A 27,047-nucleotide genomic window follows, 5' to 3' on the forward strand; every position below is an offset into this window, starting at 1 on the left:
TGACATTGATAATTGTACAAGTGATTTACCATCAATTTGGTGACCACAGCTGTCTTGATTAACCAACCATGAGTAGCCATTTTGACGTCTGGTACCAAAAGCACAAGCATAAAATGTGTGGTTATCATGCCAAATTTAATTGTCTTATGTATGTGCGGTGTTAAAAGTAATATATTTAGATTCCTTGTGAGAAGGGCTTTCTTTTAATATATCACAAGGTATGGTTAATTAAAAAGAAATATTTTCGTGAGATTATTTTGATTATTTTAAGGACAATGGTGGCCATTTTGAAATTGGCGGCCATTTTGAAAATGCACAAGGCATGATATCAATATATTTGGAATCCCTGTGAGATGAGCTTTCATTTGATATATCACATGGCATAATTATTTACAAAATATCTGTTTGCATAATCATTTTAATGATTTTGGCGGCCATCTTGAAATTGGCGGCCATTTTGAAAATGCCACAAGGTAGAATTTGCAGAACTTTGTATCTTGTACATGGCAATGATGTTCTGAAGCTTTCCTGAAAAATTCAGCTTTCTACTATTTTTTTCCAATGTCATGTCTAATGCTCCTGGCCTAGACACTTAGACACAATTATGTCCCATATTCCACTATGCTATTTAATACGTTAATATAAAATGACTACTTAAAAGGAGTCACATTCCACGAACCGCTGAACGTAGTTTTACAAGGCGGAATCAGATGATTTTATGGACGCTTAGAAAAACCATGAGTCAGTGCTTGAACATTTTACCGATTGACAAATAACTGGAACATTTTTATCCTGTAGTCAAACTCACAGTGACATAAACCCAAGGGCTAAAGGAATGATTGCAGTCCGTTCTTTGCTTGAATGCTTGATCAGGGAGTATTTGCACTCTCTGCATCGGTACAGGTATATACAGTTTCCAACCTCAAGAGAGAGAAAAAGCTAGAGAGGTCGGGGTCCAAGGGCCGCTATAAATAATCAGACCAGACAATCCAGTGATCAACACCATGAAAATCGATCAACGCACATGCGTCAACCAAGTCAGCGAGCCTGACAACCCGTACCCATCAGTCGCCTCTAACGACAAGCATGGGTTGCTGAAGATCAATTTTAACCCAGTATGTACCGTCTGGACCAGACAACCCAGTGATCAAAATCATGAACATCGATCTAGGCAGTTGGGATACGATGACATTTTAGTTACCTCTTACGAGCTAGGGTTTCTCGAACTTCAAGGATTAACTACTCTTGAACACAGCTTTAAACTCATTTTAACCACACCTCTTACAAAAGCGTACTCGTACTTAACGAGCAGAATGATAACCCATCATGTGCAGTCGAGTTTAGCAGAGCCGCTGAAACGTTGGCAAATCAGTGATATGATTAAGACGTAAAATGACAAAAGCGAATTGAAATGGACGAGACGGAAATCAGCGCGGATGGCGGGTGACTTTAATTACACTGTATCGCGTGGTAATAGTTATCATTGGCCCAAAACACGACAATTACAAACTCTTTTCACAGTTTTCTATTATCAATAAGCGCCACGTTGACAGCTGTAATTTACCTCGATATGCTGTCTCTGGTTACTGTTGACACAGAACAACAAATATATAATCCAGTCCATCTTGTTTTTCCGCTTTAAATTTCTGACATATTCCAATCCAGAAAAATATCAACTGATTAACATACAAACGGACACAGAGAGAATCGCGCGAGAACGAAAGATTGTTGATTATTATCCAATCAGGATATTATATAACATTAACTTCTTTAGCAAGGAGGGCCAGTACAGGGTGTAAAGTATAACCAACTTCAAAACGGCTATTCCACTAAATAAATGATCAACTTATGGCGGCCTAATGTGAAGCTAAATGAGATTCACCAACCGGCAGTTCAGTAGGTACACCGTTTCAACTATGGTGAGCCGGAAGTAATGTGCATGTTAAGCTTAAATTTCCGGGTTAATAAACAATAACAATTCGTGTAGTAGTATACAGATTCTAAAGTGTTATACGTACGCGATAGTCAAGTTTCAAGCTCGTAGGCGTAACAGGGAGACACGTTTGAATGTGTCCAGTAAACTGTGGTGTGCGGGGTGTCCTGGGCCTCCTTTCACAAAGCACTAAGGTGATCGTAAGTTACTAATGTAACCTGCAGTGTTAAAGAATGGGAGTTAAGGTTAACCTTAGTAAAGGTTGCTTCGTGAAAGGAGACCTAGGTCCACAAAACGTTCGTAGCACAGACATTCGTAAGCCTATGACAAACTTAAAGTTACGACAGGTCGTAACTTTACGAACGCTTTGTGGATCGGGAACCTGGTTGGAATACATGCACCTGATGAAGGTCTGCGAATGCGTTAGTCAGTCATTCATACACCGGGGGCGGTGGGGTGGCCCAGTGGTTAAAGCGTTCACTCGTCACGCCGAAGACCTGGGTTCGATTCCCCATATGGATTAAATGGGTAAATGAAGAGGTCAAAATGTTGAGTCGGAAGAGCAAAATGTTGGAAGAAGTTTAACAGAAAACAGTTTTGGAAACTTTCTTGAACTCTTGTAACATTTATCTACATATATAACTCTCATTATTTTTTCGCGTCTGTTTTGATGACAACATGGAGGGTGCAGTATTAACTGATTGAATGTCTAACAGGTCATGTTAGCAAGCGTTTCATAGATAAACAAACAATAAAACAATAACAAAATCCATTTACCTTTTATCAAGGCACAGGCCAAAAGATCGATGTGTGTAAATATAACTTGAACTGAGTTATTTTGAAGGTTAACTGAGAAAGCATGGCAAATGTATTTGCCGCTTGGCTGTAATTGTCCTAGTTGATGCGACAAGATGGATCACTCGGATGAATAAACAGATCAGTATCGATTTCTCCTTTACTAATGTCCACCCCAACCCCCAACCCCCATCCTCCTTACCGTTAAGGGCAATAGGGGTGGTGGGGTGGCCTAGTGGTTAAAGCGTTCGCTCGTCACGCCGAAGACCTGGATTCGATTCCCTACTTGGGTAAAATGTGTGTGAAGCTCATTTCTGGTGTCCCCCGCCGTGATATTGCTGGAATATTGATAAAAGCGGTGTGAAACTAAACATCACTCACTCATACACCAGTATCCCTACCGTGCATACATATTTCTAACTTGAAAATATTTCCCCCATGACAGAAAATTCTATACGGACATTTATTTTGGTTTTTGAAGATTACATAATTATAGAGTGAAACAAATGTCATCAGACGTTGACGGAGTGAGTGAGTCTGGTTTTACGCCGCTTCAGCAATATTCCAGCAATATCACACCAGAAATGGGTTTCAAACGTGGGGAATCGAACCCGGGTCTTCGGCATGACCACGGATATGACCTTGCATGTGAGCGTTATGTCACTATCTCAAGTGCAGCAGTTGAGATGACGAGTGAAGTAGTGTTGGTGTCCACCATTGGCCTGAACGACTGCCCCACAAGTCCTGCCCACACAAGGTCAGAGCCAGATGGTACCAAAATCACAAAGTGACCTGGCCGAGTAATATACTGAGCAAAAAAAGAAACGCATAGCTAAAATCTGTTTCTCAAAGTAGAATGTTTTCAAGATGAAGGCTTGAAATCAATATAAAAGTCATTGCTAACTGTGAATGCAGCCCTTACACTAATTCATTGCACACGAACGCAACATTTAGTGAACTGTCGCCAAAATACAGCACCTTGGATTAAATCTGGGAGAAATCGCATGGAGAAAAAGCTGTAAGCATGTTGCACGTGCAAATACGGGTACTAAAACTTCATACCGGTGGGTATAAAAATCTGACAGTCCAGTTGCGAATCACTCTAAGCTTTTCCGTATATGCGACCCTCAAGATGCCAAGGCTGAATGAAGACTGTAGAAACAGAGCCATTGGACGTCTGGAAGCTGGAGAAAGTCAGTCATCAGTAGCCAGGTACTTCAACGTGAGGCACAGTACCATCTACCGTCGACTGTGGCAGCGCTACAGACTCCACAACTCTGCAAGTGATCGACCGAGAACTGGTAGACCAAGGGTCACAACTCTGGCGCAGGACCACTTCATCCGGGTGTTGCATCTGCGCAACCGGACAATCAGTGCACCGTACACAGCCAACAATGTTCCTGGGCTTCGTAGAGTATCAGCGCAAACCATCAGAAATCGCCTACGATAGCATGGGATACACCAATGCAACCATATACAGCGCCTGTTTTGCGGCATCATTATCGTCGTGCACGTCTGCAATGGAGCAGAAACGTTCGACCATGGACCCTAGTGCACTGGAGGAGGTTCTGGTTTAGTGATGAGTCACGGTTCTTGCTGTATCGCCATGATGGTAGGAAGCGTGTCTACAAATGGAGAAATGAACGCTACACTCGACACTGTATTCGTGAAGTCGATAGATACGGCGGTAAAAGTGTCATGATGTGGGCGGGCATATCCTTCAAAGGTAGGACAGATCTGGTGCCCGTGCAGGGAAATGTAACTGCTGTACGCTACCGTGATGAAATCCTCCAACGTCACCTTATTCTCGCCACTGACGCCAGAAGAGAGATTTTCCAGCAAAACAACGCCAGAGCGCATACTGCATGTGTTACCATGGATTATCTTGCCAACAACAATGTTAATGTGCTGCCATGGCCATCCAAATCGCCGGATCTCAACCCCATTGAACATTTGTGGGATCTGCTAGACAGACGTGTACGATGCCGACAGCCTCAACCACAAACGCTACAACAGCTGAGCCATGCATTGCAGGATAAGTGGAGAAGGATTCCACAACGCCAGATTCGACGACTCATTCAGTCCATGCCCAGGCGGGGCACAGCAGTGATCGATGCTCGTGGTGGTCACACCAGGTACTGACTTTGTCACAGTGCCGTCACAGACACAGATGTCCCCTTGAGCATTACATGACTGCATGTAGTAGAGGAAACATGTGTCTAACCCAGTGCACAATTTGGTTGTTGTACATTCTTTATTTATTGGGTAATCCGATTTTATAAAACACGTAAAGGTAAAGTTATATTTTGGTTATGCGTTTCTTTTTTTGGCCAGTATATGTAAGGTGACTGGGAAGAGGAAGTCCGCTGGACCTGCCAGTGCAATGGAACTAAGAATAATGCGGGTGACACCTTGTAGAACGATACCCATTCGCCATGAAGAGTTTGGTGTAATTGCTGCAGTTGCTGTGGTTCTGAATGTCATTTACGTTTGGTAGCATCTTCCTGCAGCTGCTCAGTCGGTCTCAATATCCTGGCGACCTCGATCTTTTTTCTCAGCTGTATGAGGACGGGAATTGCCATGCTGGTGAAACTGAGCTCTGTGCCTCCATAACGCACATCTGTTGAGCTATTTTGGATATAAATAAAATCTGTTTTTAAACCAAATCTGGTGACTTGTGCGCAACATTTTGTCCAAAGCTCTTTCCGTCGCCGACACGCACGGATCTTCTCATCTCACTTATGAAGAGGAAATGGAGTATTCGTTCAACAGGACGCTGCACCAACGTTGAGGAAGTAGATAAAGTTGAGGATGAAAACCCCAACCAATGCAGGGTTTTTTTGGTCCGAAATCCGGTTGCTCATAAACGGATACGGACAGTCTGTGCATAAATGGGACATACACAAAACATTTGCGTTGACCTTTTACGCACTAAACTAAGCTAACGCACTGAACTGATCCACTCAGCTGCACTGACGCACTGAACTGACACAGTCAGCTTAACTGACGCACAGAGCAGACGCACCGAACTGAACTGACACAATAAGCTGCATTGACGCCCTGAGCTGACATGGTGAGATTAAGTGACGCACTGAACTGAACTGAAACACTGAGCTGCATTGACGCACTGTACTGACATGGTCAAATTAAGTAACGCATTGAACTGACATGATCAGATTAAGTGACGCACTGAACTGAACTGACACAATGAGCTGCACTGACGCACTGAATTGACATGGTCCGATTAAGTGACGCACTGAACTGACATAGTCAGATTAAGTGACGCACTGAACTGAACTGACACAATGAGCTGCACTGACGCACTGAACTGACATGGTCAGATTAAGTGACGCACTGAACTGACATAGTCAGATTAAGTGACGCACTGAACTGAACTGACACACTGAGCTGCATTGATGCACTAAACTGACATGGTCAGATTAAGTGACGCACTGAACTGACACAGTCAGCTTAACTGACGCATAGAGCAGACGCACCGAACTGAACTGACACAATGAGCTGCATTGACGCCCTGCGCTGACATGGTCAGCTTAAATGACGCACTGAACTAAACTGACGCATTGAGCTGACGCCCTGAGCTGCACCTACAATGACGCACTGAGTTGCACTGACCTGACGCACAGAACAGACTCACTGAGCTTGACTGTCGTGGTGAACAGAACTGACGCACAAAACTAATCTGACGCATTAAACTGAAATGACGCACTGACTTACAATACAATACAGGGCTTGTAAACTGGTGAAGGAAGTACTGACTCTAGGAGAACAAACTGAAATGACGCACTGACTTACAATACAATACAGGGCTTGTAAACTGGTGAAGGAAGTACTGACTCTAGGAGAACAAACTGAAATGACGCACTGACTTACAATACAATATAGGGCTTGTAAACTGGTGAAGGAAGTACTGACTCTAGGAGAACAAACTGAAATGACGCACTGACTTACAATACAATACAGGGCTTGTAAACTGGTGAAGGAAGTACTGACTCTAGGAGAACAAACTGAAATGACGCACTGACTTACAATACAATATAGGGCTTGTAAACTGGTGAAGGAAGTACTGACTCTAGGAGAACAAACTGAAATGATGCACTGACTTACAATACAATATAGGGCTTGTAAACTGGTGAAGGAAGTACTGACTCTAGGAGAACAAACTGAAATGACTGACTGACTTCTAGGACAATACAATATAGGGCTTGTAAACTGGTGAAGGAAGTACTGACTCTAGGAGAACAAACTGAAATGACTGCACTGACTTACAATACAATATAGGGCTTGTAAACTGGTGAAGGAAGTACTGACTCTAGGAGAACAAACTGAAAATCATTTTTCTTTTAAAAAGAAATGAATAAGGCTCAATGTGCGGGTTTAAAAGTGACCGGAAAATGTGATTAACATCATAGTAACACTGATTCTTCATCGTGGAAGTTGATTTAAAGCTTAGTATAACAAAGTCGGATCAAACTTTTGGAATAACTAGCAGACAGTTAAAAATTTGTAGATTAAAAAGGATGATATGAATAGTAATTATATAACCTACAATTATGTATAGTTTTTATCAAAAAGGTAAAAGGTACTAAAAGACATATTATAATCGTTAGGGGCAGACTAGAAGACTGAAAATAATCAAATTCCGTATCCAAGCAAAACATTTTATTCCCTGGAAGGAGCCGCACCATCTCCACATATTGACGATTAACACACAAAGAAATTAAGTTACCAAATTAACAATATAGGGATCTTTTTTAAATTGCTATGAGGCATATGAAACTGGTCATCAGTTTAGCGAAGAGTGTCGTGCGACATCACGCATAAAACAAAACTATCAAAACGCAATAATCTGTACGTGCAAATACACAACAATACGGTGTTTATATATAGAAGGGGACATTAGTAAAGGAGAAATCGATACTGATCTGTTTATTCATCCGAGTGATCCGTCTTGTCGCAACAACTGGTTCAATTACAGCCAGGCGGCCAATACGTTTCTCATTATCATACACAATGTCTGGCCTCCAGGGATCGATGGATGATAAGGTCAAAACGTTGTGTCGGAAGAGCAAGATGTTAGAAGAAGTTTAACAGAAAACACTTTTGAAAACTTTCTTGAACTTTTGGGAAATTTATTTACAAACATAACTATCATTCATTTTTCGCGTCTGTTTTGATGGCACCATTGAGGGTGCAGTATTAACTGATCAAATGGCTAACAGGTCATGTTAACTATCAAGATTTCATAGAACAGCCAACAATAACCAACCCATCCTTCCATCAAGGCACAGGACAAAAGTTCGATGTGTGTAAATATAACATGAATTGAATAATTTTGAAGGCTTACTGAGAAAGTCGGTATCATTATCCTGCCTTAGCGTTAAGGGAAATTAGGACTGGTCTGGTGTCAGTATAATGTGTCTGGGTGGGTGTCTACTGTCAGAGTTGACTAGCACCATAAAACCGCCCTTCATGTAAGTCTAAATTACCACAAGCAGTCACACATGTGTGCATGAAACCCGTCACGATCTTCAGCAACCCAAGCTTCTCGTAAGAGGCTACTAACGGGGTCGGGTGGTCAGGCTCGCTGACTTGGTTGACATGTCATCGTATCCCAAATGCGTAGATTGATGCTCATACAGTTGATCACTGGATTGTCTGGTCCGCACTCGATTGGTTACTGACCGTCGCCCTATAGCCGGAATAGTGCTGAGTGCGGTGTTTAAGAACAAACCAACCAACCAATCCCCATCACCTCGGGATCACTGCATGATGTTGATCACTGGAATGTCTGGTCCAGACTCGATTATTTACAGACCGCCGCCGTTTAACTGAAAAAAAGCTGACTGCGGCGTTAAACAACAAACAAAACATGTGCACGAACGCTGACACAATATTCACGTGGTAATTTTGCATGCAAAATACCATCCGGGTTTTCAAAAATATACTGTCTCTATCACGCAGGATGGAATGAACCCAAGTCTATATCTTCAGCATCTCCTCGTTGGGAGGAGACCCGTGAGGATGCAGGTTAGAATTGGTCTTCAGTAACCCATGCTTGTCGCACGAGGCGACTAACGGGATCGGGTGTTTGTTTCATTGTAAGTTTTAACAATATTTGGAATATTTCATGAAACGCAAACTGCCATCCTTTATGAACAAGGGACGTTCAAACACATAATACATATACATAGTTTATTCAAAAAAGAGTAATAGATAAAACTTTGACAAAGGGAAAGTCGAGATTAAAATACGACGAAAATATGACATTATACACCTCCAAGATGATTACATGACAAGAAACCTCCAGAATTGACTTCGAAATTAACATAAACTTCGTCAACACCCCCAACCACCCCCCACACCCCCGTGTACAAAGGGAGGTGACTCTTCCACCACAAAGATCCTTTATGACCGTAAACAGATCGTGCTTTTTTGAAACTGGCCATACATATTCAAATTACAAAAATCAGCGTTCCGTATGCACAAGAAAAATACAATACACGGTATTTATGATGTCTTCAAGGCTTCTTGACAAGCGTGTCTCGGGGAGGTCTTCCGATTGAAGGCGGAGAAGAGTGGACTGAAAAAGATAAAACATAATTTTAATATTGTAAAACGACATTTGAATTATATGTTTAGGTCTCCTCGATGATACCAGTCGGGAGTTCATTTCAATGAAGAGCAAGAGTAGCTGCATGAGTTTCGTCCCTTAGGCACGCCAGAAACCTATGATTGTTGGTTCGAATTCCGTTTCAGTCCGATTCATCAGTTCCATACCTACTCCCGTGGAATTCGCCGAAGTCGTGAACGTCTAAGACTTGCGTTACTTCGGGCTTTCCTCCCACATTTAGCTGACATACCGACATATACATGTACCTAGAATACGGTTGAAATCTGCGTTAAACGCCACCCACGCATCACTAGTGGCGCGGCGGCGGGGTAGCCTAGTGGTTAAACAGTTCGCTCCTCACGCCAGACCCGGGTTCCATTCCCGACATGGGTACAATGTGTGAAGCCCATTTCTGTCCCCCGGCGTGATATTGCTAAAAGCGGCGTAATACTAAACTCACTCACCCATCATTAGTTTTATGAATGAATGAGTGTGATTTTACGTGAGTACGAACGATGAGTGAATTGGATTTTACGCGGTTTTAGCAATATTGGACAATATCACGACGGAGGACATCAGAGTTGTGTTTCACACATTGTACCTTCGTGGGGAATAGAGCCCGGGCTTTTGGCGCGACGAGCGAGCACCTTAACAACGAGGCCAAAGTACGAGCGGTATGCCTGCTTGTAAGCTTGGGAGGTAAGATCAAGCTGATGGTAACACATTAACCACTTTGTTGAATCCCGATAAAGACGGGCATGATGCTGACAATTCAAGAAACAAACCCCGAGCCATCCGGGATTCGACCCCGCCCTCTTAAGTTTCACGGGATGCAAATAGGGACAACAGTGCCCCCACGTTGTGTTTTAAGCCCCTATCAACAGCAGCTCAGTCATCCCATCCCATCCCGTATTATAAGCAATACGCCTGGCAGGAAGAGCCCTAGTAATATTGAATTACTGCACAAAAGTTTAAAAACCAGTTGCTAGCTTCTACGCTTGGTCTAAATGAGTTTCAATTTCAGTTCTCGTAACTCATAACCGTCAAACGCAATTCAGCCCGCGACGTTTATAATTTCCGGGTTTTCTATCGCATTCACATATTTCATAATGCCAGAATATAGAACATGACTGGTCTTTCCTGCATGGTACAGCGTTAATGCAAGAGCTGACATTTCCTTGGAAATGGTGGCGTCTGTGTCTACACCGCAGGCGACTGGATTTCAATATCATAAGGCTTAGTATTCTTTTTGGAAATATTTTTTCCAAACGGCTCCGTCTCTCCATCAATACCTTCATGTTATTGCTGATCAGGTACAGCCAGAGTGAGCAATGTGTTAGTCCGGGCCGTTAAGTGAGGATCGACAGTGTTGTTCTTGATCGGCTAAGTTATTATTATTTTACAGATTAAAATACATAAATGCAGCGAGGACATTTTGGGTGATCCTGGCACAGTAAGGCTGGTTTGGCTTCTCATCAACTCATATGTGTGTAAATATAACATGAATGGAATAATTTTTAAGGTTTACTGAGAAAGTCGGTATCGCTATCCTGTCTTAGCGTTAAATGAAATAAGGACTGGCCCTGCATGTTGACAGGCGCCATGCAAGCAAGTCTAAATTACCACAAGCAGTCACACATGTGTGCATGAAATCCGTGAAGATCCGGGTTAGAATTGATCTTCAGTAACCCATGCTTGTCGTAAGAGGTGACTAACGGGGTCGCGTGGTCAGGCTCGCTGACTGGGTTGACACGTGTAATCGTATCCCAATGCGTAGATTGATGCTCATTCAGTTGATCACTGGATTGTCTGGTCCGCACTCGATTGGTTACTGACCGTCGCCCTATAGCTAGAATATTGCTGAGTGCGAACAAACCAACCAACCAGTCCTCATCACCTCGGGATCACTGCGCCTTCACATGCAGCCAAAACAGCTAATGGGACTTCACCCAGGAACTCCCCAACACTGCAGCCCTCTGCATCTCCCAGACAGTCATAAAGGGCCGTATGTGGTCATCGGCTAACCCGGACACTCTTTTAGTCATTTAGCAAATCTGGAGATTCCAAACCTAAGGCACCAAGAACAATGGAGAGTAGAACAATTTGGTACTTTGGATGCAAGCATATATATGCAAGACATATTTGCCCTGTTTCTCCTGAATCGTGTCAATCATATTTTTGTCAAAAGGGACAGAATATAGTTAAGCTGTAAATATTGATAATGACAATATCAAAACAGTTGCGTTTACTGCCACTTTGTTGACGAATACATGTGTACACAATTGATGACCCCCCTACTAGCTCCCCAGGACAAAATGGGTGACCCCCAAAAAAATCATCATCATCATCACATCACACTCACGCACGCACACACACACACACACCAGCCATAACTTATGAACGGACAACTCTGGTTGTTTCTAATGTACTGTGATACTACTTGGAATGACGGACAATCTTATCTTATCAGAGGACAATCGTTTTACAATACTTCATCCCCATGTGATTGCACTGTGGTAACACTATTAGCTATCAACCATAATGTTAGCCCATTTCTTCAAAATCTATTGAAATTTCCTATTTCTATTAAAAACAAGAGAATTTAAACAGACCATTTTAATTAGAAACTTGGTGATAAGTGATTGATTGATTGTTGTTTAACGCCGCACTCATCAATATTCCATCCATATGGCGTCTGTCTGTAAACAATCGAGTCTGAACCAGACAATCCAGTGATCAATGGCATGAAAATCGATCTACGCAACTGGGAAACGATGACATGTGTCAATCAAGTCAGTGAGCCTGACCACCCGATCCCGCTAGTCGCCTCTTACGACAAGCATGGGTTACTGAAGACCAATTCTAACCCGGATCTTTACTGGTCTGGTGATATGTATTCTATGACTAGAGGCTGGGTGAGTATGGTTAACCGCCCCTACGAACACAAGCTTTATTAGCCGGTGTATTATAAGTATAATATGTCGTGAAAAACATCCGGGGCTCATTCGACACCATATACTTTCGAGATACTTTTTTGAGAAAGGTTCCGACGACACGACTATGAAAATTATTGTAGCCATCATATCAGTTACTGTCATTCGCTATTGAAATCCTGACAGCGGAAACCTTTGGCCATGCTGCGTACAGCGAATGAAACATATACATATTGCTGGACAATTGTCATAATAAGAAAACAGAATACTACCTCAATATGGATGGCTTGCACCGACAATTTCACCCACCCATCTAAGAGGCACAGATGCCGTGAGGTTCCCCGTCCCCCCAAAAGAGCGACCAACATTTCCATGTTGAGAGTTTGAACATATATCAATCACCTGAAATGTTCACTTATATAAACTGTCCCTACAGAGCACATGCTAATTAACTAACGTATATTTAAAGAGTGAGTATACAGTACATATGCTAATCTTTAGGGATGTTTTGTCGAGCATATACAGAATGAATATTTACGGGTGTATAATTATTGGCACAGTATTGTGCACATGCTAATGTTTAATGGTGTATATTTAGAGTGAGTGAGTTTAGTTTTACGCCGCTATTAGCAATATCACGGCGGGGGACACCAGAAATGGGCTTCACACATTGTACCCATGTGAGGAATCGAACCCGGGTCTTCAGCGTGACGAGCGAACGTTTTAACCACTAGGCTACCCCACCGCCCCCGTATATTTAAAGAGTATTGTGCACATGCTAATGTTTAATGGTGTATATTTAGAGAGTATTGTGCACATGCTAATGTTTAAGGGTGTATATTTAGAGAGTATTGTGCACATGCTAATGTTTAAGGGCGTATATTTAGAGAGTATTGTGCACATGCTAATGTTTAAGGGTGTATATTTAGAGAGTATTGTGCATGCTAACTAATGTTTAACATGCTAATGTTTAAGGTATGTTAGAGTGTATATTTAGAGAGTAGTGTATTGCACATGCTAATGTTAAAGTGCACATGTATATTTATATTTAGAGAGCATTGTATAATGTTAGGGTGTATAGAGAGGAGTATTGTGCACATGCTAATGTTTAAGGGCGTATATTTAGAGAGTATTGTGCACATGCTAATGTTTAAAGGGTGTATATTTAGAGTAGTGTGCACATGCTAATGTTTAAGGGTGTATATTTAGACATGCTAATGTTTAAGGATGTATATTTAGAGAGTATTGTGCACATGCTAATGTTTAAGGGTGTATATTTAGAGAGTATTGTGCACATGCTAATGTTTAAGGGTGTATATTTAGAGAGTATTGTGCACATGCTAATGTTTAAGGGTGTATATTTAGAGAGTATTGTGCACATGCTAATGTTTAAGGGCGTATATTTAGAGAGTATTGTATTGTGCACATGCTAATGTTTAAGGGTGTATATTTAGAGAGTAGTGTGCACATGCTAATGTTTAAGGGTGTATATTTAGAGAGTAGTGTGCACATGCTAATGTTTAAGAGTGTATATTTAGAGAGTAGTGTGCACATGCTAATGTTTAAGAGTGTATACTTACAGAGAGAGAGTATTGTGCACATGCTAATGTTTAAGGGTGTATATTTAGAGAGTAGTGTGCACATGCTAATGTTTAAGAGTATACACTTACACAGAGAGAGTTTTGTGCACGTGCTAATGTTTACAGGTGAATATCTAGAGAGAGTGTAAACGTGCCTAGATATTTCATATTTGGGACCATTTAATCAATCAATACAAACAAATCAAACAATTTTACACATCACGTTGTAGTAGCATTTGTCTTCTTAATTTGAGTCTTCTTTCATTATTTTCAGGAGAAAAATTCGTTTTAAAAATTACACCCCAAACGACCCTCCCGTACCCCAACCCTTACAGAATATTAAATCACCGGTCCCATAGAGTAATATAAACGAATCTATTGAAATGCAGTTACAAGAGACACTTACTTGGTCGCAGAGCCAGTGGTGTTGATGGCACTGAACCTAAATATAACGATTTGACTTATTGTTATTTTAAAATGATATTCACTGCAAATTATGCAACAGTATATGACAAACAATAACGGGATGTATAGGACATATTGTTCAATCATAATTTTACAACTATAGTATTGAATGGTACTTTTACTTTAAACAGACATGCACATTAGCAAGCAATGCGTGAGTACAGTATATAGTAACTTCAAAACTACTAATCACGCAGTAACGGTGACGCTTATTGAATACATTTTCAGTGAATCTTCATTCTTACAAATGTGCAGTCGTCAATCAAGATTCACGAGATACCTTCTGATTCAAGAAACAAAACTGTATTAACTCAATACTGTGTAGGCATTGTCATTATTGTTATAAAACATGAATCAATCCACAAAGAGAGTGAGTGAGTGAGTGAGCGAGTGAAGTGAGTTTTATGCCGCTTTTTGATATATTCCAGCAATATCACGGCGGGGGACACCAGAAATGGGCTTCACACATTGTACCCATGTGGGGAATCGAACCCGGATCTTCGGCGTGACGAGCGAACGCTTTAACCAATAGGCTTCCCCCACCGCTCCCAATCTGGAAAGATTGAAGTGATGTGGGTGAGTGGCGTTGAGTGAACACTTTAACCAATAGAGTGAAATGGATTTTACGCCGCTTTTAGCAATATTCCAGCAATATCACGGCTGGGGACACTAGAAATGGGCTTCACACATTGTACCCATGTGGGGAATCGAACCCAGGTCTTCGGCGTGACGAAAGAACGCTTTAACCAAAAGGCTACCCATCGCCCCTTAGAGAGAGAGAATGCTGTTTGATGGCCATTACGTCAGGACAGCCTGTTCAGGTCAAGGGATTCAAGATAGAATTTTCGGCGACATTTCCATTTTTGTTACTCACCATAGTACTCATCCATTTCGTTTGTTTGTGGCGGTGGAGTCAACTTGACCTTGACCTGATATAGCTGAATACAGACAAAGACTGGCCTTGACAGGTCAAGGCCGTGTACAGCGGCACTCTTCTTGACAGTCATGACCCTGTAGGTCACGCGTCCGTCGCCCTTGATCTGCAGCTTTACATCGAGGTCTGCATCAACATCAATACTGAACAACGGGAAGAGCCTACCTGTGGTGTCCACACCACTGTTCAATGTCAACAGAACAGGTATTATATTTGTCAGAAAGACTTTCACATATGCAACTGAGGTGAAATTCATTTGAGCAATGCTGAAGTGGATTGCCTCCCCTTTCTTGAGCGGATGATCTATTACACAGAGGGCGCCACCGTAAGGCTTGACGAGACTTGCGCTTGTTGTGTCGTTAGAGATCACAATGTTTGGTCCCGAGGTCTCGCTGAAGGCAATGGTACGTGGAGCGTTCATTAAGAAGCCACATCCTTGGTTCTGGCTGGTCTCTGAAAACAAGAAGTTGCAATCTTGTCTTTAGAATCGTTTGAAAGTAACCTATGACATCCTACAAAAATTAACCCTAATTATTTCATATAACAATTTATCTAAGCAGTATTCAGATCATTACAGTGAGCATCATCGTGCACATTGAAAAAACCCCATCAAAAGCTGTTTCTCGAAAAACAATTCCTCGAATATATTTTTGCTTATGAATCTAACATTAGGGGGGTCAGGGCAGCCTGTAAACACTCGAATCCGGTCGAGTCAAGCAAGTGGTTGATAACAGGAACAATGTCCAAAACTTTCGGAGAACCATGGCACACCATTCACTAAGTCTACCCAATTGAATTTAGTCGCCTGTTACGGCAAGCAACATTGTAGTTGGTTGGTTGATTGTTCAACGTCGCACTCAGCAATATTCCAGCTATATGGCGGCGGTTTGTAAGTAATAGAGTCTGGACCAGACAATCCAGTGATTAACAGTATGAGCATCAATCTACGCATTGGGATACGATTACACGCGTCAACTCAGTCAGCGAGCCTGACCACGCGACCCCGTTAGTCACCTCTTACGACAAGCATGGGTTACTGAAGATCAATTCTAACCCTGATCTTCACGGATTTCATGCACACATGGGAAGAAATTGTTGCAGGGTGTAGGAAACGATCAGGAGGGATGGTACTCCTTCAGACTAAAGAAACAACTATGTCAGTTACACCATGGCTTGACAGCTATATGAAGAAGATATATCTAAGTCTCCGATGACATGACTTGATGCGTGCCCTATATACGACATGCACGACACCTCTTAGTAGGGGTGAAACGGTATACCGCGGTATTAGTAGAATTCGGTATACCGTAATGCAGTAAAAAACCCGCGGTATTTTCTGTTTTCGTACGGTCATTTTATTAACCTTTTTATAATTCTTCACAATGTCTAGAAATCGAAATTCTTTGCTGGACGGCCGCTATTTTCCCGGAAGTATGTTCTCATATACCGAACCGAAACGGACCGAACCGAAGGCCTTGTACCGCAATACGTACCATACCGTGGTAAGAGCGTACCGTTTCCCCCCTACTTGTTACCAGATCTTATGCGTCATAAAGACAATGCAATCTTGATGTCAGCTCCTGGGTACACGTAGTAAATGTACTTGAAAGTGTTTAACGCGGCTATAATTACGTTATTTCAGTCACATAAAGGCAGGCCGGTTATTTTGTATGATGAAAACTTTAACACTTTGGTGCCAACGATACCAGAGACATACTGGGAACCATTCTTAGATTCGAAATGATAACTATCGGTTTCCCGTAAGCTAACTGACACAGCTATAGCCGGCCTGTGTAGATATAGATGAATTCATGTACACACATCAAAGTCAAAAACAAAATATATATTAAAGATTACCTACCAGAATCTATCTTGATTTTCATATCGCCAGACTGAACATCCAGGCAAACCCATAGCCCCGCTCCTTTGCTCAGATGACGATGCTCAACAGTATCCACGAGTTCCTTCCCTTGGTGCACGGTCACCGTCTGGGCACTGGCTCTCTGAAGGGAGATAACCGTGTGGTCCTTTTTGAACCGGAAACGATGCCAGTGGACGCCATCTTGCAGCGAGCCACCATCACCCGTTCTGATCAGATCATGGGGCAGAGTTTGAAGAAGGCCGATTGCCAGGTGACCACTCCCTTGTACCGTTAGATTCACAATGTCCTCCTTTCAACATAGGCTTGTTGGTGATACACAATCCCTGGTGTTGTTTCAGAAGCCATGACGCTACCGAGTTGTTCTCGCTCAACACAATGTTGATTCCATGGTTTGATGAAAACAACATCGTGTGAACTCATATCACATTATTGCCTGCAAGTAGAGAACAGACAAAACTAATACAATGCTCCAGATATGTTTAGCCACTGAGTTGATAATTACTAAATTATAATGAAATGATATATAATAATTCTAATTTATTCTATAAATAATGTTTGTTTCTTCTATTATTCAATTTGTCTCACAGAGTCCAGTCTTACGAGCATTCCAAACCAGTGGGTGCGTAATATCATAAAATAATTCTTCTTAAAATGCTGTCAAGTTGCTCCTGTTCTTGACTAACATCTAGTCTTTGAAATGAACATACTAGTATAATATTTTACAGAAAAAACGGTTCATAAATAATAAATATAAAACATAATCAAAAGGAGCCTTGAGACTTTCTTCATTCTCCTGAAACTCTTGAAATCTAGACTTGCCACATATTCTAGACTTGCATGGGCTTTCTTGGATATAATTGTTTCAGGGTGTGTATGACAGACTACTCCTGTTCATGTGCTGCCCATATGTGTCACAAATACGATGTGAGGTGCATGTCCGAAGTGACAATATACGAATGCGCCTTATTCACTGCAGTAGAGTTCATGCAATGAATTACAAAATGGGTAATTACGATTAGTGTCAAGCAACACAAAATAAATAGGGTAAATGCCAATGTATTTAGGTATTTTGCACAAATACTCAGAGGTTCTGGGGCTCTGAACGTGTGCCTGTGCTTCGTCTCAAGAAGCCTTTCTAAAACGAATACCGATGTGGTGGGAGTATAGATTATCCTGTCGACTTGAAGTATTGGGCTTTTCGTGCACAGAGGATGCAAATGTGAAAATTGGCCGCCTTGGATCGTTCAAAGTCGAATGTCATATATCAATTTGTGACAATAAGCGTCTTACAGAGATAAACGTGTCGGACAGCTCAGTGCTCACGTGTGAATCTGAACGTGGGTAGGAATTCAAGGAGAATAGGTGACAACCATTTATAGCAATACTATTTTTATACTAACCTGAAGAAATGGAGTAGCTCTACTCTAATAGCATCTTCAAAGTACAAAATATCCAATTACGGCAAACACAAATGCCTAATTTTCTCAGTCTAAATTTGCCACATGATTCTAGACTTGAGTTGGATTCCTTTCTGACTTTATCCTCTCGGGTCTCATAATGAGTGAATAAAGTTTCACACCGCTTTTAGCAATATTCCAGCAATCTTCCAGCAATATCGCTGTTTTTGTGGACACCTGGGCTTCAGCCATTGCTAGGGTTTCGAAGTCATCCTGTACTATTTTAGGAAGTAAATATGTCGGGGTGCACATGTGAAATAGATGCTTAGCCCTTGGACGGCGCAGTTCATTTGGTTATAAAATTCCTTCTCTTCAGAGATAAGTGAGTTTGCATTTAGAATGTGCTCATAAATCATGCCCTTATCGCTCGAGCAATCTACACAATTGCGCACTGCCACAATGAATGTCATTTAACCTATAGCGTCATAATAAGCAGTTGTGATGTGAAAGACTGTTCCTTTCAGCACATAATGGTAGGTTTGTCGGCAGGAAAAAGCCAACGGACAAAACAGGTATTCTTCAGGGTCATATACGGATAAACATGCAAAGATCAAAGGTCAGGTATAGGCACTACGTTCAGAGTTTACAAAGAAAGATGACGCCATCGTCGTTAATCGGCGATCTGACTAAGTCGGATTTAACCATCAGGAATCTGACGAAGCTACAGGAATAATTATTATCATTATCAAAACAAATGTCAAAGAGACTGGAAGTCACTGCCTAGCTAATGTATTTTACAATGAGCTTTAGAAATAAAAAATGGAAAACAATTAGCGAGGACGTCTTTCTAGCGGAATGAGTTTTCACATCTCTGCTTGAAGACCTCTCGACTTGAGGCCTTTTCCTATAATTGAAACAATCGCATGGATATAGTCGTTTTCAGAAAGGGCAGTGAATCTGATGGGAGGATCGAAAGGCAAATATAAACTATCTGCGTATTATAGACTAAACAATTTGTATTTTGCCTGTACATACTTATGTGAGGTGAGGTGAAATTGGGTTTAACGTCGCGCTTGAAAATATTTCGCTCATATGACGACGTGCATGCGTGTGTATGTGTAAGTGGGGCTGCTTGTATTAGCCCAGACTGAAGGAGGTTTTTTATAGTGCTAACCCACTGAGATACCATGCCGCAGTGACCAGTCCTTGGTGTACCCATTAATGCCGAGCGCCAGGCAGGGACCAACAAGTACCATATTTTAACGTCTTATGACGCGACCTTCCGCTCTCCGGGCGGACGCTCTAACCACTACACCACGGAGGCGGTCCTGTACATACTTAGGCCACAGACTAAGACACAGATTTTCAGTTTGCTGCATTAACTGCTGTCACTGTTCGACTGACAGAATACTGATCTTATACAGTAAAATATGTAACAATGCGCATATTCCCAGGAAATGGAACTTGCGGGAATGACAAGTCATTATGTGATAATTAGATGCTCACGTTTGAGTGTTTTGGGATGGTAACTACCTCCGCTATTTTTGCATGTTGTAAGAAGCGACTAACGGGGTCGAGTGTTCAGACTCACTGACTTGGTTCAAGCATTTGATCGTATCCCAAACTATCGATGCTCATAACAGCCATCACTGGATTGTCTGATCTGGACTTGGTTACTAAGCTTAGATATTGCAATGCGACGTTAAACAACAACACATGAATCAAACCATGGATTACTCACAAAAGCCCGTCTTTGATAAATATTTGCATCCCTAGTTGGTGTGAACATATGTTCAGATGGTATCTGACGTCGAGTTTCCATTTCCAAGTGCATGTTTCCTGAAGGCAACGGTAACGTATTTCAAATGTGACATATTATTTCATACTTATTTCAAAGTGGTCCGATGGCACTCCAGTTCAAAGGACTTTCTACCCTGTATTGCGAAAGTATCGGCACTTTTGTTTTATAGTTTGCAATGCTGTTGTCATCCCTGCTTCTAATAAACCATGACGCGGCCAAGGGACTTTGGGTTTGAACAAGATTCCACTATATTATGCTGGTCGAGAGCGGCACTCAAATTTACCACATGGTTTATTTCGTGTCTTTGTATCTGGACGGATCGTTGCTCTCAATACCTCAAATGTCCACACTCGATTATAAAGGCTACGGTCATGACCTTGGGTCGATGTCAAACACTGAAATTGTATTCAAAGTATTGCTATAAACCGACCGACAATTACAATGCATCGATCCTAAGCCAGTAAAAATCATTACAACAAACGACGAATAACGAAAGGTAATAACGAATTCAAAGGGATCACCACATTTAGTTCGTTATAACCATTGTCCGTTATATGCATTTCGACTAAAATGTACAGCATGGTACGGAAGCCCCAAACCAGTTCGTTATATCTTTCAGTTCGTCATAAGCATGTTCGTTATAAACGATATTTATGTCCAAATAATGGCTGCCAAATAAACAATTAAATCTTGGTTCCTTCGAGTAGTGATTATCGCTGAAGTTAATGATAAATTTATAGTTTCTTCAAGCTGGTGGGCGGTGGGGTGGCCTAGTGGTTAAAGCGTCCGCTCGTCACGCCTAAGACACGGGTTCGATTCCGCATATGGGTACAATGTGTGGAGCCCATTTCTGGTGTCCCTCGCCGGGCTGGAATATTGCTAAAAGCGGCATAAAACCATACCCACTCACTCACTCACTCTTCAAGCTGGTCCTAGTGAAGGTGATTATAGGTATAAGGAAAGGTGTCATGCATTTCCTTCCCGGTAAGTGACAAACACTGACACTTTGACATACAGGAATGAGTACATGTAGCTCACCTTCCACGGTGGATATTTGTTGCAAAATTGGATACATGTCAAACAGCTTTACATAAACAGATAGGCAGTTCTATGACCGACACCTCTTTATGAATTTGATTTGGCTTCTGAGACAAAAACCTAAAATGCAATGTTACTCGACGAAAGGCGATTAATTAATTATGTGAAAGGAACATGGCCAAGACGCACAGACGCGTAATACATGTTTTGTATACACCTTATGTTTGTCAGGCGATACTGCTCGCTAGCCACTGATGTCGAAATACATAACCACATTATTGTGTTGACAAAACAACGATTAAACCGAAGGAGAAATCGGGAATTTGATTTGAAGCGGATCCTGGTCTGACAAATGGACGCAGCTCCGCACAACGACATATTGATTGCCATCATTAAATAGACCTTCATATGTAGAGTCTTAACCTGAACTCACATCCGATGGGCGAGTGACTAAGTAAATTTTGTTCAATGCCATCATCACCAATGTGTGCCGTTATAGCACGGCTGTCCGGAATTCATCCACCATTGGCAGTGTTAAAAAGTCCCAAAATTCCAAGCCAGACAGCCGGACTGGTAACTTTAATAAAGTCCGGATACACACTTGCCAGTCCGGTTTTCAACAATGAAAACCAAAATCAGGTTTCTGAATACTTTACTGTTTGCAAGCATCGCAATGAACAACATAGCACAAACAGGCAATGCAAAGAGTTTAGGTAAACTGAAAGTACATGTGTTGTGATTGGTTATTGTAAAATGAACTGTCCAGTCGTAAATAGTTTAACATAATGATCATAATACCTTAAACACCTCAAACTGACGACAAGAGAACCTGTCTGATATTATGAAATATTTTCTGTTAGGGGTAAAAACATCTACCAGACCACCGGACAGGCTACTTTTGAAAGTTTACCGTCCGAGATGAAAATAGACCCGGGCAGGCGGGAATTTCAAACACTATACCATTGGTTCGTACCATGTGTTATCATGAGGAGTCAGGGAGCTATAACTCCTCCCACATCCCCTTGAATCCTCATGGCACCAAAAACAGGTATAACTACAGGAGAACTAAACCAACGCTTCCCTGTATTTCACAATTTAGTATCCAAACAATGTAGTTTACTGTACCTTAAAATTGAAAATATTTCGATGGTTTAAGCATCGCATAAAACATTGAATAAGTCTGAAATTAACACAATAACATCATTGTCACTGACCCTTTTCTGCAGGCGTTCGTACAAAAAAAACATATACGCTGTAGCTAAAAAAAACACGGATACGTAAATAATTGAAAATCATGAACTAATAATGTTTTAGGGTGTTTTTTTTAAAAGATGGTTTTACGGTTGTTTTTTAAAAAAATACCCCGTAAAATCATCTCGCAGGATGTATTTTTCAACAACCAAAAGAAAAAGCTATTTTTTCTCAGATATTCTCATGGATAATCTTTTTATCTTTGGAGGGCGGGGAAGGGGGAGTAAAGAGGTGAACAAAAACACGACTGAGATCAATATCTTGCCTTTACAATATTAGTAGCGTCATGTTTTTCTGCAGTTGTCCCTGGGTGTGAAGTCAGGGGCCAAAGTAATTAAATTTCATCCTATTGTATGCAAGTGCGTATTTCGAAAAGTCCCAAATTCCGTTTTCTGAACATGCCGCGAATCAGGAAGTTGAATGACTCAGTGTCACGAGGAATCAATAGTAACGAGTCACATGAAATGACCTGATGTGTAATTACGTGCAACTGACACCCATCCATACCTTGCCCCAGGGTCTACCACATTACGTTTGGGTAGTGGCACCCACTGTATGATTAAACACGTACATGAAGTGGCATTCCTGCTAAATAGTTGCCTGAATACATTCTCGACTAATTATATGCTATCTTTATCCCGACTTCTCATATGAACGACCACGTATACATGTATATGATATAGTGTAAAACAATTAAATACGAGAAATATTATATCATGAATTAGGCCGCCTCCGTGGTGTAGCGGTTAGAGCGTCCACCCGGAGAGCGGCAGGTCGCGGATTCGATCCCCGACCGCATCATACCAAAAGACGTTTGAATATGGTACTTGTTGGTCCCTGCCTGGCGCTCGGCATTTAATGGGTAAACCAAGGACTGGTCGGCTCGGAGTCAGTATAATGTGTCTGAGTGGGGTATTCATGCTTCACTGCGGCATGGTATCTCAGTGGGCTAGCACTATAAAAACCTGCTTCAGTCTGGGCTAGTACAAGCAGCCGCACATACACATACACACGCATGCACGTCGTCATATGAGCCAAATATTCTCAAGCACGACGTTAAACCCAATTTCACCTCACCTCACCAATATCATGAATTATCACATGAACGAACAAGTACAATGTTATAGTGTAAAACAGTTAACTGCGAGAAATAAATGTATATCCAAAATTATCACACGAATGAACACGTATATATGTCATAGGGTTAGCAATAATTAGATACGAGAAATATATACCGAATTATCACATGAACGAACACGTATCCATGTTAGAGTGTAAAATAAAAAAATTAAATAAGAAAAGTATTTTTACACACATCTCTTCCAACATGACAACATAAAACGCTGCATCAGATAGTCTTCACGCTGCAGTGGGTATGGTTATATTTACATATCACAGCCAGCATTGATATATTCTTATATATGACTATACACTCGCTCTGCAAACAATTGATTGGTGCCTGAACAACAATAAATACGGTTAATGGGAATTCCAGGTGTCATAATTAAATATAAATACCTGTCAGCGCTATCGATACATCACGGGAAAAGTTGAATTCGATTACTCCATATATAGATTAGTTACTGTCAATATGTAACCCATGCTTGTCGTAAGAGGACACTAACGGGATCGGGTGGTCAGACGCGCTGACTTAGTTGACACATGTCATCGAATCCCAATCGCGTAGATCGAAGTTCATGATGTTGATCACTGGATTGTCTGGTCGAGGCTCGATTATTTACAGACCGCTGCCATGTAGCTGGAATATTGCTGAGTGCGGCGTTAAACAAGAAACATGCAGTCGATATACATGTATACAGAAAATAATATGAATTTAACATATAGGACTATAGAATCATGACATTGTCTAAACTGTTATAATTACAATTCGTATTCTGATCATATTTAATATAATATTGGATTAAAACTGATTACATCTTTTTCAAAAGTATAAAAAAAAAAATCCGACGGTGCGTCTTTAAGGCATTCATAACAATGAATCATCGGTCCCGATCTTATGATAAGGACGAGCCTAGGCTACAAAGTAACAGTTATGCCTGCCGTTCTATACTTGCTCATAACATTGCCTGTGAAGCATGTACCCAGGTTTAAACACTGGCGCCGAATCCTACAAATGAAAGGTGTTACACCGTATCCCTTTCACTGAATAACAGCTATGATTTGTACGGTGGCAACCACGTGTGGTCCGCTCTCGCTCGCTTCAGCCAGACTGTGTGCCATTAGACATTATATGCACGCATGATCCGTCGCGAAGTGATTATCGCAATACGGGAGAATTCTATCTGATACACTTACCTTATGGAGCCAGGAGTCATCTATAGTCGTGCTGCGGTTTGACCACCACGTCGTTACATTGTCACAGGATTAAATTCGCGGATATTCACTCTAAATAATTGTTGATATTCGCTCCAGTATCATTTCCGGGTTGCTCTCGTCGAAGTGGATAATCTCCCTTTGGTCCGGTCGTTCCGCATCGTTAAGTAGCTAGGCTACCGTTTAGCTAGCAAAGTGATCGCTATGCAGAAAATGTTATTCCGCTTTTTCTGACAACTTGCGTTGACAGGAGCGAAATATTTGGGGTCGTACTGTCAGAGAAATCCAACAACTTCCTCTTTTTAGAGTTTGTGTGTAGCGTTTACCTTGATTGAGTTTACAGAGCAAATGGCAGTGATGAAATATTGATTTTTTTTAAAAGTAGAAAATTTTCCGTTTGCAATGCAATAGAACAATTTCCCTTCTGATTTACATTTAATTTGATGTCTTATTATACAAATATTTAGATTTAATTGGAAGTATGGATTTCATTCAAAATATTTCATTGCAATTTTGTACGTGCATTAATGCACGCTGTGCGTGGAGTGAAAGAATTAAAGCAATGCTCGAGAGGCATATGCATGCATGAAAGCGATCTCATCGATCACGTATTCATTAAGAGGGTTGTTATCGATCTAACTGTTTATAAATAGGAAATGGTATTCAGTGTTGAGGCCACCACCCCAGCAGATATTCTTTGAAGTGTTGAGGAATATTGGAAACTTGTAAACGTCTCGTGTTTCAACACAGATCACGAAAAGCGTGGATTTGCAGTTGTAATCTAATCACCATTTCTGTTTTCATCAATTGAAAACTGGGTAGGTACCATGCCGAGAGGTAGGTCCGGCAATTTAAAAAGGAAGAAGGGGTTGGGTTGACCTTGGTGGATTGATTTATTTATTTATTTATTTATTTATTTATTATTTATTTATTTATTTATTGCGGAGAATAGAAGTTGTGATGTGTAAATAATTTTAAAATAAAACACCTCAACTAAACCCTAAAACAACCACCACCATCCCGCCCCCTAAAAATCAGTAAATTTAATAAAATAAGCAATAATAATTAAATCAGAATTAAACACAAAAAAACAACAACAAAAACCCAGCAATGTCTAACGACAACGTGTGTCTCTCCAGTACGTGGTGTGGTATGGTGTTTGAAGTATGGTGAACTTGGGCACCACAGTTCACACGGGCCGCTGGGGCTGTGACGCTTCCAATATTTCCCTTCCCTTCCTATGCTTCATACATAAATATGTCGTGATCATGAATTTCCCTCAGTAATAGGGAAAACAATAGTAGATATATTTTGTCACGAACATTTGAACTGGTGTGACCCTCCTCTCATAGCCCCGGCCTACACATTCCTCCACCAAATAACCGCTCCCGAACAACGCTTTGACGGTGGGTGGCCAATGACATGGCATACCAGGTATGTATAGAGAGCTACAGTCCCGTCCACACTGACGTTTAGCCATATCGAGGTTATTGTACAAAAACGGGCACTTGAGAATAATAAAGGAAAACGTCGACCCATGATCATTTATAACCGGATCAATTGAGAGAAACAGCTTTTTCTTATAACGAGGTATGAATGGTATAGTTACTCGTTATAACGGTCGGTAAGTAGTAGAACACGAATGCAGTGTTGTGCCCAGGTGCCCAGGGGAAGTTTTAATGACAAAAGAATATTAAAATCCTGAAATTCGATCGCGTAAACATTTGAAAACCTTCCTATAATCAATACCTTAGAAGGAATTTCCGGAAAAATATTGACATAAAATCACGTTTCTCAAGGTTTAGTTTCATCTATAAAATCAATATTATGTCCTTGTTTATAAGCTTGGTTTATAGTTCCTTGTCTAATTTATAATTATGTTTATGGCATGATATTTTCCGTCACGATATTCTGAATCAACATCCGTTTGCTGGTTTTCGTTCCGTGCACTTACCTACCCATATCTATACTGAAAAAAAATATTTAATGTATTAAAGCGTCTGGCCGTATTGTTTGTTTGTTTGTTGTTTAACGCCGCACTCAACAATGTTCAAGCTATATGGTGGCGGGCTA

The 27,047-nt window shown here is 41.2% G+C and overlaps 1 protein-coding gene across 2 annotated transcripts; it reads right to left on the reverse strand.

Annotated features, from left to right (window-relative positions):
* Window positions 1-8,927: 8,927 nt before the first annotated feature.
* LOC124258332 lies at window positions 8,928-25,105 on the reverse strand. Of its 2 annotated transcripts, XM_046692420.1 has the most exons (5): window positions 24,957-25,105; window positions 17,133-17,586; window positions 15,212-15,724; window positions 14,279-14,314; window positions 8,928-9,329 (listed from the first exon to the last, which is right to left on the reverse strand). In XM_046692420.1, exons 2-5 carry the CDS (start codon window positions 17,152-17,154, stop codon window positions 9,268-9,270), a joined length of 633 nt encoding a protein of 210 aa, XP_046548376.1. In that variant the 5' UTR covers window positions 17,155-17,586; window positions 24,957-25,105; the 3' UTR covers window positions 8,928-9,267. The 2 variants fall into 2 exon arrangements, with proteins under 2 accessions (XP_046548376.1, XP_046548377.1); XM_046692421.1 differs by lacking the exon at window positions 14,279-14,314.
* Window positions 25,106-27,047: the final 1,942 nt, after the last annotated feature.

Source organism: Haliotis rubra, unplaced genomic scaffold (assembly GCF_003918875.1).
Source record: "Haliotis rubra isolate DU_JTF1 unplaced genomic scaffold, ASM391887v1 Scf69, whole genome shotgun sequence".
NCBI classification, from domain to species: Eukaryota; Metazoa; Mollusca; class Gastropoda; order Lepetellida; family Haliotidae; genus Haliotis; species Haliotis rubra.

Bases quoted from the DNA above. Each gene is read 5' to 3' on its own strand.
- LOC124258332 (XM_046692420.1), bottom strand. From the start codon at position 17,154: ATGAAAATCAAGATAGATTCTG. The intron at 15,725-17,132 runs GTAGGTAATCTT...TCTTGTTTTCAG, and splicing joins GAAAATCAAGATAGATTCTG to AGACCAGCCAGAACCAAGGA. The intron at 9,330-14,278 runs GTAAGTGTCTCT...TATCTTTTTCAG, and splicing joins ACCACTGGCTCTGCGACCAA to TCCACTCTTCTCCGCCTTCA.